Source organism: Etheostoma cragini, chromosome 8 (genome assembly GCF_013103735.1).
Source record: "Etheostoma cragini isolate CJK2018 chromosome 8, CSU_Ecrag_1.0, whole genome shotgun sequence".
NCBI lineage: Eukaryota > Metazoa > Chordata > Actinopteri > Perciformes > Percidae > Etheostoma > Etheostoma cragini.
The window spans coordinates 20,639,595-20,650,061 of NC_048414.1; the positions used below are offsets into that span (position 1 = coordinate 20,639,595).

The 10,467-nt window shown below is 38.4% G+C and overlaps 1 protein-coding gene across 2 annotated transcripts in view; it reads left to right on the forward strand.

The window, feature by feature from the left end:
* Positions 1-1,054: 1,054 nt before the first annotated feature.
* The window catches only part of c8h16orf70 (chromosome 8 C16orf70 homolog), an 18,316-nt gene continuing 8,903 nt past the window's right edge, over positions 1,055-10,467 (forward strand). The window contains exons 1-10 of one of the 2 annotated variants that reach the window (XM_034878871.1): positions 1,055-2,323; positions 2,514-2,596; positions 3,361-3,444; positions 3,747-3,790; positions 4,493-4,572; positions 4,660-4,754; positions 7,365-7,462; positions 8,194-8,306; positions 8,815-8,948; positions 10,062-10,145. In XM_034878871.1, the coding sequence (XP_034734762.1) occupies positions 2,260-2,323; positions 2,514-2,596; positions 3,361-3,444; positions 3,747-3,790; positions 4,493-4,572; positions 4,660-4,754; positions 7,365-7,462; positions 8,194-8,306; positions 8,815-8,948; positions 10,062-10,145 (879 nt within the window). In that variant the 5' untranslated portion in view covers positions 1,055-2,259. The remainder of the gene's footprint in view (positions 2,324-2,513; positions 2,597-3,360; positions 3,445-3,746; positions 3,791-4,492; positions 4,573-4,659; positions 4,755-7,364; positions 7,463-8,193; positions 8,307-8,814; positions 8,949-10,061; positions 10,146-10,467) is intronic. The other variant, XM_034878872.1, reaches the window with a different exon arrangement.

A 10,467-nucleotide genomic window follows, 5' to 3' on the forward strand; every position in this document is an offset into this window, starting at 1 on the left:
GAAAGAGAAAACTCTATAAAGACAGTCTCCAAATTTGCATGTTTAGAAACACACAATATAGAAAAAAGCTGCTGCTGTTATTTTATCTCCTTTAATGTGATGTAGTCTTACTTAAAAAATAACAGCTGAAGATGAAGACACAATTTATTTCACATGGAACACCAACATAAATTAAGGCCCTGTTTGAAAACAACAACAACAACAACAACAACAACAACAACAACAACTAGCCTTGACCTCAAATAAGCTATAGGCTATTTGTCAAAGGATCTTTATCATTTTTTCATGTTTTGATGTTGCTTTTTGTTGGTTTTCCCGGATAAACTTTATTCAAATTTAAAAAGAAAACAAAGACAGTGTATCAGAAAAGCCTAAGGATAACAACAAAAAGCTATTCAACATATAGCCTAACCTAACCAAAAGAGAGGAGCACTGTAAATACAGAATTCAGTTAAATAGAAATAATTTAGGCTAAATAGAGTAGCCAACACATGGCTAGCTTACATCAAATACAAATAGAAAATGATCAATTGTGTTGTTATAGCCTTTTTACAATAACAAAATGTAAAGTTTTTTTTAATTTAAATATTGACAATTTTACAATCAAAAAGGCATATTCAAGAGAATACAATAAACAGAGACAGCTGAGCAAGTGTATCAATAATAATTGAATAAACTATGATAAATTATAAATTGTTGTTGTTATTATTATTATTATTATTATTATTATTATTATTATTATTATCACTATTATTAGGCCTACATGTGGTTTAATATTATTATTATCTTGTCTCACAAGTGGTCAGTCACGGATTAAGGAGGCCTACATAGATATGTTATAACATTTAACATATTTCTTATAAAGCATAATTTATTCTAGAAACGACGGAAATGTAAGAACAGTTTTCAAGAAACGACATGTATTTACAGTATATAAAGTAGTTTGCCAAAATAATTAAGTAATGGATAACTGTTAGTGTAAAGAGTTTTGTTCGTGTTTTTTGTATCAAATCTGTTCGATGTCAGCTGACTAATACGTCATCACGTCAACCTAACGTGGGTCGAACACAGGAAGTTGAATTATCAGCTGATTCCGCTGGCTGTTGTTGATGCCTGAAGTTGCTGTTGTTTGAACACTGTGTTGCTCTTATCCGCTGTTGACATTGAAGACGCATTAAACCTTACCAAGGGACACGGTGGGCATTTACCGACTGACGAGCTCATGAGTTACAAGACAAAACGTCTCACAGTGAGGACTTTTATTTTGCGCACTAGCGGCAGAAGAGCTAGCTCCAAAGCTTGAACCTTTGGTGAAAGGAAGAAAGAAAGACAGGAAAAAAAAAAAAAATGCCGACGGCTTGGCGTGCTGCCTTTGTTTATGTCGTGCTAGTCTGAACTGCGATATTAATTTCCTTTGTCTTGAATTTAGAATTTGTATGCACATACGTATATATTTGTACTTTATTGCCATTACGTGGAGGGTCAGCTAGCTCGTCAGCTAACGTTAGCTCATAGCGCAAAGAAACTGTCTTGTTGTCAAGCTTTGATGCTTTCGTAACCGCCCAGCAGTGGCAGATAACGATAGCTAACAGTGTGAATAGTCGTGCCTCTAGTTTTTAAGTGCTTGTCACTGGATCAGGTGCTTTGTTGGTGTGTTGGAGACGAAGGACAACACTGTAACCGAACAAGTCCATGTTAAATCGGAGCCTACTGGAGATGTGTGAGTCTGTTAAACACGTCTGACTTCTGTTTGTTCATTCCTGACGTCGAACCAAGTGAACTCCTTTTATCCCTTTCTTATCCGTATCGATTTTAAACCACACAAACAAGTACTAGGTTAACTGACAGCTGGCCTGGTACGTTTTAGGTTGGCTGGCAGGTTGTGTAATTTGTGGGCAGACTGTCAGTCATTGCTGGGGAACTTCTTAAACTGTTATTTAAAAAAAAAAAACGTTTGTATCTCTGTAAGCATTAGGTGTTCAGCCACAGGTGGCTCTGCGGATGTCATTTACACTATTCAACACGTTTAAATCACATATAACGTGAGACAGCCAACCTTTTACTGTAACCCATAGATTGAGTGGCTGTTTGATGCTCACACTCAGAAAAACAAGTAGATGGAGTTATGAATTAAAGTAGCCATCTGAAACTATTGTGAGACTGTGCTGTGATCAGGGAAAGATAGGCGAAGAGAAAGGGTCCCTCAGAGGGTCCCATTGTGTCTTGAGGTGAGGTGAGCCTGCCCCCCACTACTTGCCAATGCTGGATCTGGAGGTGGTGCCTGAGAGATCACTAGGAAATGAGCAATGGGAATTCGCCTTAGGTGAGTTTGATAACAACCTTTTCAAGTTATTAGAAGAACATAACACAAACAGAAAAAATAGACTAAAAGCTATTCATAGCTCTTTATTGAAAATTATTTTTTGTTCTGTGTTATTGAAATGGCTAAGGCTCCATAAGAAATACTGCCTCTTCTCTTCATGTGTGTGTGTTTGCATATCCTTTGTTAACAGGGATGCCATTGGCCCAGGCCATCTCTATTCTGCAGAAACACTGCCGCATTATTAAAAATGTCCAGGTGTTATACAGTGAACAGGTGAGATGGCCAAATGTCTGTCTTTATTATGGTCTCTCTCTCTCTCTCTCTCTCTCTCTCTCTCTCTCTCTCTCTCTCTCTCTCTCTCTCTCTCTCTCTCTCTCTCTCTCAACACAACAATACAGTCTTTTTACAATCCTACTTAGTTGGATTTTTTTGTCAAATTTCTTTATTTGGTTAAGTATCTGCCAAATTGAAAGAATTCCGAAATAGTGTTGCCATTGCATGATATGTTCACCAGAGAACACTGAAAGGTCTATTTCCTAAGTTTCCAGCTGTTATCTTGGTCACAATTCTTTAAAAAGATCAACGGATCTAAAAAAAAACAAAGAAAAATGTTTTGTTACATAACCATGTAACAAAAATTGAAACAGGCCAATTTAGTGTACCTTAATTTGATTTTTGATTTTTATACATCCGCCTCAAAAATTCAAGCTCAGGCCACATTTAAATATAAATATACGTTATTTCCCCAGGTCCAATAGCTATAACTACAGTCAGTCAGAGTGGTTGTTTTCAACACCATGACTCTTAGCTTCCTGATTTGTTCAAGAGCAACTGGGAACAGCTCATGCTAACACGAATGACACCAGATATAAAAACACAGATTCATCTACATGGCCATTTCATGTCCAGTTCCACATCTTGTGTGCCTTGTTTCCCTTAAATTAGGTTGAACAACCGCTTCTTTTGGTCTGTCTCAGTTCATATCTGTTCATGGTGCCACTCTTTTAATAAATGAGTTTGTTTTTCCTCCCGTCCAGACGCCACTCAGCCATGACCTTATACTGAACCTGACTCAGGATGGGATTAAACTGCTGTTTGATGCCACAAGTCAGAGACTCAAGGTGACAGTGGTGGATTTAAGGAGACTGCCTCTCAATAAGATAGGCATTTATTTATTTATTAGTTAATAATAGACAGGAATTTTAACAATGATTGAATTGAATGGAGTTACACTTCAAATATTTAGAGAGAGGGCTGTAAGTAACATTTCTCCAGTTGTTAGCAGCAGCAGCAACATTGCCCCCTATTTCTAGATAGCTGGCAAAAATATTAGACTCCAGACCTAACTGTGTTATGGACGTTTAACTTACTGTTTATTTTGTACCCATTGTCTCCTAACTTATTTCATCTTTCTGAGTGACAGGTGATTGAAGTGTATGACCTGAGCAAAGTCAAGTTGAAATACTGGTGAGTAGATGTACTGTAATAATTGTAAAATGAAGTCGAAAACGTTTCTAAACATATTGTTATTAACGTGTTAGTATCAATGCAGCAAAGGATAAAACCATCTCAGATAAGGGTTGTACAATTAATTTGGCAAGTCTTATTTTGTCTTTTGTTCTGAATGGTGAAAAAAATGTTCTAAAGGAAAAGTACAAATAGAAATTTCACAGTTCAAGGTGTTTCCATTGTTGATTTGTTTAACTTTCTCATTGTTAAGTTTAATAATTACCACATCTGTTCAAAAGTCAATGAGTAATCGTGTTAAATAATTGTGATGTCATTGTTAACCAAATCATTTTTTTCCATGATCAAGCATCCCTGTCCCAAACTCACAGTTGTTATTCTTAAATGGCCATTATCTGCAGGCACAGATCTATATGGTGGTTACTGCATGTATACGCTGTTCGTTTTATGTTGCCACAGAGACCATTTTTAACTACAAGACCTAGCTCCTCACAGATATACTGCTACTTTGAGAAAAAGATCACAGTAATGGAGTCAGCCTGCTTTAATGTGTTTTTTTAAACTCTGTGTGTGTGATTGTCTTTCAGTGGAGTCTATTTCACTTCCCTGGCATTAGCTCCTCAGCTAATGCAGTACATCCTGTATGAATGTTAATAGCCGTACTAACACTGGCTGTTTGTGTGTTTGTGTAATGTGTTTCAGTGGAGTACATTTCAACTCTCAGGCCATTGCCCCCACAATAGAGCAAATAGACCAGTCATTCGGAGCTACGCACCCTGGAGGTACTTTACAAAGCGTAAAGCCATTGAGGATACCGTGTCATTTATCTCTTTTGTGACATCTTTTCAGTCTCATTCCTCTTCTTGCAGTTTACAATGCTGCAGAGCAGTTGTTCCATCTCAACTTTCGCGGCCTGTCTTTCTCCTTTCAACTGGACTCATGGAATGAAGCTCCAAAATACGAGGTAAGAATCAATTTGCTTTTTGCCAGTTAAACCAGGGCTGAGGGGTTGATTTTACATCCCCGGAGGAATTGCAGCAGCAGCAGCCATGTTATTGAAGTGATCAGCCTTCAGATGAAAAGTCTGAGGTCACGTTGCTTGAGCGCATCCCTGAATCCCTGTCAGCTAGAATCAACCATTTTTCATTTCTCACATAACTCCGTCTGATTGTGGCACACAGGAAAAGAGTCAGCCGGGTGGATGAATTGAATGTTATGTTGTGATAATAATGTGGGACTGAATGAGGAAACCAAGTGCATGTTGACAGTATGATTGTCTAGCTGCGTGTGTTATCTGCGTGGGTACAAAAGATTTTTATTCCTTGGATGTCAGCTATCCAAAGTGCGTAGAGATGTGACACAGGATGTGAAACCTTTTGTGGCAGATTTTCTGAAACATCAAAAGGAACTTTGACAGATCTCTAAATGCACCAAGTATGAATTCCAGTGTTATACTGCACTGTCAAAGACTTATTGCAGTGTTATGTGAGCAGTCAAGTTTGGACTGCGGTAGGGAGTTTAGGGACTCGGGATGGCTCAGGGAACATGAGTTCATATTTTAATTCTCCAGAACAGACACAGACACCCAGCAGCTTACAGATTTTTAACATAATGTGTAATAGTAATGCACAATTCACTACATTTTCAATCACCGTTACAATGTTGGCTCCTCCCGATTACAAAAACAGAGTACTCTAGAAAAATCGTTATTTTGCACATTAGGTTTTGCAAGTAAACTCTTATTTTCACTTGTGTTCTGAATGAGAATAGAAAAACGTATTATGGGACACTTCACAGTTCAAAGTGTTTTCACTGTTCATTTGTTTAACTGTTTAACTGGCTTACTGTTTTCTTTAATTCAATTGTTTTCTTTAATTCAGTAATTGGAACATCTTTACAAAAGTCAATGAATGATCACGTTAAAAAAAAATCAGGATTTCAATAATGATAAAAAATAATCGTGATTATGATATTTTCTACAATTGAGCAGCCCTAATATGACATCTCAATCTGGAAAATGAACATTTTGTTTTTACGTACTGTTCATAAAGCGTGAAGGTTTTTGCCTTTGTGGATTTGATTTTGGATTGAGGTTTGTACAGTTAGCCAGATGTTTTACTGTCTGCACTGCACAGCTGTGGATGTCTTGAGAGATGCATGTCGTGACCCAGCTGCCCCGCCGTCTGCTCCATGCTGCAGCTTGCCACTGTGAAAGCACACATCACATATTGATGTTTTTACTGCTTCCTCAGACTTCATATCCCATTGACAAGGCTTTTTTTTTGCATTCTATCCCATCTTTTTATCCCATCATGTCTGTGATGTCATAGTAACTGCAACGATTATATCCTAAACTTTCCAATCCTTCCTGAGCTGCAGGCTGAACTGCTGCAATAGTTGCGTTTGGTTTAGTGAAAGAACAGCTTGTGCTCAGTAGTTGTGTGCCGGTGCAAATGTGGTAGTTTCAGCTTCCAGTGTGAGTATTTGCATTTCTTTTTCTAAAGCTCAACCCTCAGCTGTTGTTTGTTTCCTGTTTTGTTATGAGCGTGTAAGAAGGTTTTACTGCGTTATGGTCTGAACATATTCCGACCCCTTCATCTTTCCCACATTAGTTGTGATGTTTCTTTCCTATTAATCTACACAATAACACATAATGATAAAGAGGAAATTCCCATATACTTCTAAAATTGTTCATTCAATTAATTTAATCTTTTGAGTGGGGGTTACTGTACCTGCAAGCGTTTGCTTTACCTCAATATCAGTGTGACTCATCAGCAGCTGTTTTGCATCTCCGGTGCTCCCTGGTGATGAATTTAAATTGTAAATGCACAAAGAATCAGCAGAGAAATGATGTAACCTCTGCTGAGTCACCCTTCATTTTGATTGGATAGGGGTGGGGGAGAAAGTCAACGCAGCATAGTATCGCAGTATTTTCTTTGGCAAAATACTGTATTGATACACACAACGCCAAGTATTGATCTTATTTTTTTAAAGATTATTTGTTGGCCTTTATTTGAGAGGACAGTTGATGACAGGACATGGAAGACAGAGACTTTTAGACTTTGTTGTACCCCATGGGAAATTCTTTGTCTAAATAATGTACATTATGAAGAGCACGCTTACAACAAAAGGTACTGATTTGCAATATATCACAGAATATCGCAATTTGTTTGAGATCACAATATTAACGCATTGTGAAATAAGAATTGTGATAATATTGTATCTTGAAATAAAAATCATGATAATATCGTACATCGTGGGGCCCTTGGTGATTCCCGCCCTTTATATTGGACCTCTCTCAGATTAAAAGTTGTTACCTAACTGGTCCAAACTGGATTAAGATGTGTATTCAATGGAATCATTGTGTTTGAGATTTTACCTCTGGAATGGGGGTATTAGGGTCAGTCCGTGTGTCACGAGGCGTTTCACTGCACAATGCTTCTTCATACATGATCACATCTTTCTCTACATGATTACAATTTCTTTCTGTAAAACATCTATTTGTTGCTATTGTGCACACACAAACCCAGTATCCAACAGTCCCGTACTACTCCCAGTTGTTTTGCCTTGGCAGCCTAACTTTGCCATGGGTTTGGCCTCCCTTCAGATTCCACACGGGGCCATGGTCAAGAGGATGCACATCTACACTGGCAACAACCTGCAAGAAACAAGGTAACATACACACATTCAGATCAACAAACTAGACATCCCTCAGAATGCACATACCTCTACCAAAGGGTGCACACAATGCTCAGTGTTCATTATTCTAATGATCTAAAATCTTTGGAGGAGGTTACAGCTATAGTGTGTAGATTCTGTCCGCCCCATGAGGAATTGTAAGTAATGACAACAAAACAGCACATCCACAAGCCGCCTGTGATCGCGCATCACCGCCACACCCCCTCCACGCAGGTGCTTGTAGCCCAGGAGGAAACTGAGGATTAAAAAAACATGGACTCTTCAGAAGAGGTTATTAGCTTTGCGAAAGTCGCCGGACAACACCATTTTGTAAACAAAGCCATACTGAGAAATACAGAGAAAGTTTTGTGGAGCTAATTAATTAAGTAATTAATTAAAACATAATCAATTAAGTAATTAATTAGCTTTGTAGCAACTCATTTGGAAATGGCTTGAATGAAATGGACATTTATTAATATAAACAAGTTACGCACTAAAGCTTTAACCTCCATCTCAGTCTGCATCAAACTACTCAGATTTAAAATACAATAAAGTTTTCCTAACTAACCAAAAACCAAACTGTTGTGTCAGCATGGGAGCAAACTAGGCTCGCAAACAAAGATTTTGCGAAAGCAGTAGATAGTCATTGATTAATGGCTGTTTGTGTGACGGACAACAACAAAACACATCCGAATACACAAACACACTGTTCTCTCTGTCCTCAGAGCTCCGGCAATGCCTTTGGCTTGTTTCCTTGGTAACATCTTTGCAGAGTGTGTGGATGTCCTGAGAGATCGGGCAGGGCCACTGGGGCTCAAACTCCGCCTTCTCACTGCAGGTAACATATGTCTCCGTGTGAAAGATTTGGAATTTATAATCAACGTGTGTCCAAAGGGGTTTCCTCACAAATCCTCATATCTACATTTTGATTCACAGGATGATTCAGTTTTCTTTCTCTTGCTCCAGACTTCCCTTGACGTTTCTACTGCAGTCTGTCACACTGCTGCACAGTTGGAGCAAAACCAAAAATCAAATGTTTTTTTTTAAATTGGCAATGAACACAATGTAGACATTTAAAAAAAGAAAAGAAATATCAGCCGTAAAGACCAAATTAAATGTGTCTGTACTGCAGAATAATCCTAAACTATTTAACTGTTTGGTGTAACCGTGACATAGACAAGCACAGCTGCAGGTGCATGTCTGGACCATGTATCTGTATGGTAGACATAACAAATGCTTTTGTCCAACAGTCCACATTCAGGGAGACAGTCATTGTCACTGACTTGCTGTTTGACATTTATCTGGAGATTGAATTAGTTCTGATCTACTCTAATGTGTGAGTGCAGGCTGCGGTCCGGGCGGGATGGCTGACGGTAAAGTGAGGTCCCTAGAAAGGAGCATCTACTTTGGAGATTCTTGTCAGGATGTACTGGGTGCTCTGGGCTCGCCACATAAAGTATTCTACAAGTCTGAGGACAAGGTAGGAAAACTCTGTTCCTTTCTGTGTTCATATTGTTGTTGTTGTTGTTTGAATTATTTTGTATTATCTTCACTTTGCCCTGCTCGTCCTATCCTGATCTACATCCTGTCCTCTATCACTCCGACAGCTCAATATCCCCCCCCACCCTTGCATAGTGTTAGTTTTTTTAAACCCACGCTCTGAGTAAATTACCTACTGCTGCAATTTGCATGTTTAGTGTCAACCTTTTACTCACTCAAATGCGCTCAGTAGTCGACTCCCACCTTTTGAATGTTGGATCACGCATGATGTGCGGCGCTAACAACAGTGCTGACAGAGCTAGCACTGTTGTAGTCCTGGATCCAAAAACTCAAAGATTTGTTCGATGGATAAGTATTTGATTTTCAATTTTGGGATTCAAATTTGTATTATTATTTTTTTATTTTTTTAAACATTCACGCAGGCTGAAATTCACCGTGGTGTTTAGTCAGCATTAAGCTGCATTCCAAATGTCTGCTAGGCACTGACTAATTTATGCAGGGCTATGTTGTCCATCTCAGCCAAGAACAGAGAAATGTTCAGTTCAAGCATGCAGTCTAATATTTGTAGACGTGTGTTTGGTTGTACTGCTGAGCATTCATTCACACACACTGCCATCTGTCATCAGTCATTCCGGTAAAGGTAAAAAAAAGTAAAAAAGTACAGTTATTTCCATTAGTTTTAAATGCCTGTGGCAAAAAGTTATGTACGAATCAACTTTTGGAGATAAGGAGCGTCAACCTGCTGTGGATTAACAGCTGGCAAACCCGGTTCCTTTTAAGGATTTGGGTTATTTTGAGTCACTCACATAACTGAACCGGGTTGTGCAAGTCACTTGAATCACTTGAGTCTGTATTGCTAGCAATAAGAAAACCTTTTTTATTTTTTTATAAATCGACTGTGTGCTCCACCTTATTGCATTGGAACATATTATATTTCTACACCAAACCGACAGTACGCCTAGCTAGGCTACATGAAGAACACTGTATGCTATTTCAGAAGGGAAATATTGGCTTTCGTTTTGAAAGTAATCTGCTTTACTCTGAGCTCACTCGTCTGCTACAGATCATTATGTGTTGTTGTTGTTGATTTCAGATGAAGATCCACTCTCCATCTCCTCACAAGCAGGTCCCTTCCAAATGTAACGACTACTACTTCAACTACTTCACCCTTGGAGTGGTACGTCGACTCAGCCTTGGCTTGTTTGTGTGCCCAAGTTGCTATACTTTATTGTTTGTGGTTTTTTATTTAGTTATTTTTTTAGAGACTTAATTCACTTTAAATTATGAATTAGTCATACTTTGTTTTGAAGATACCGACCAACTTTGGAAGTGGGGGTTACGGGGGGGAAAAAAAGAGTCTGATCTGATGGCCTTTAGAATTACAGATACCAAATACTTGTTCACTTCCAAGAACTCACAAGATCAGTATACAGTGGGTACGGAAAGTATTCAGACCCCTTTAAATTTTTCACTCTTTGTTTCATTGCAGCCATTTTCCA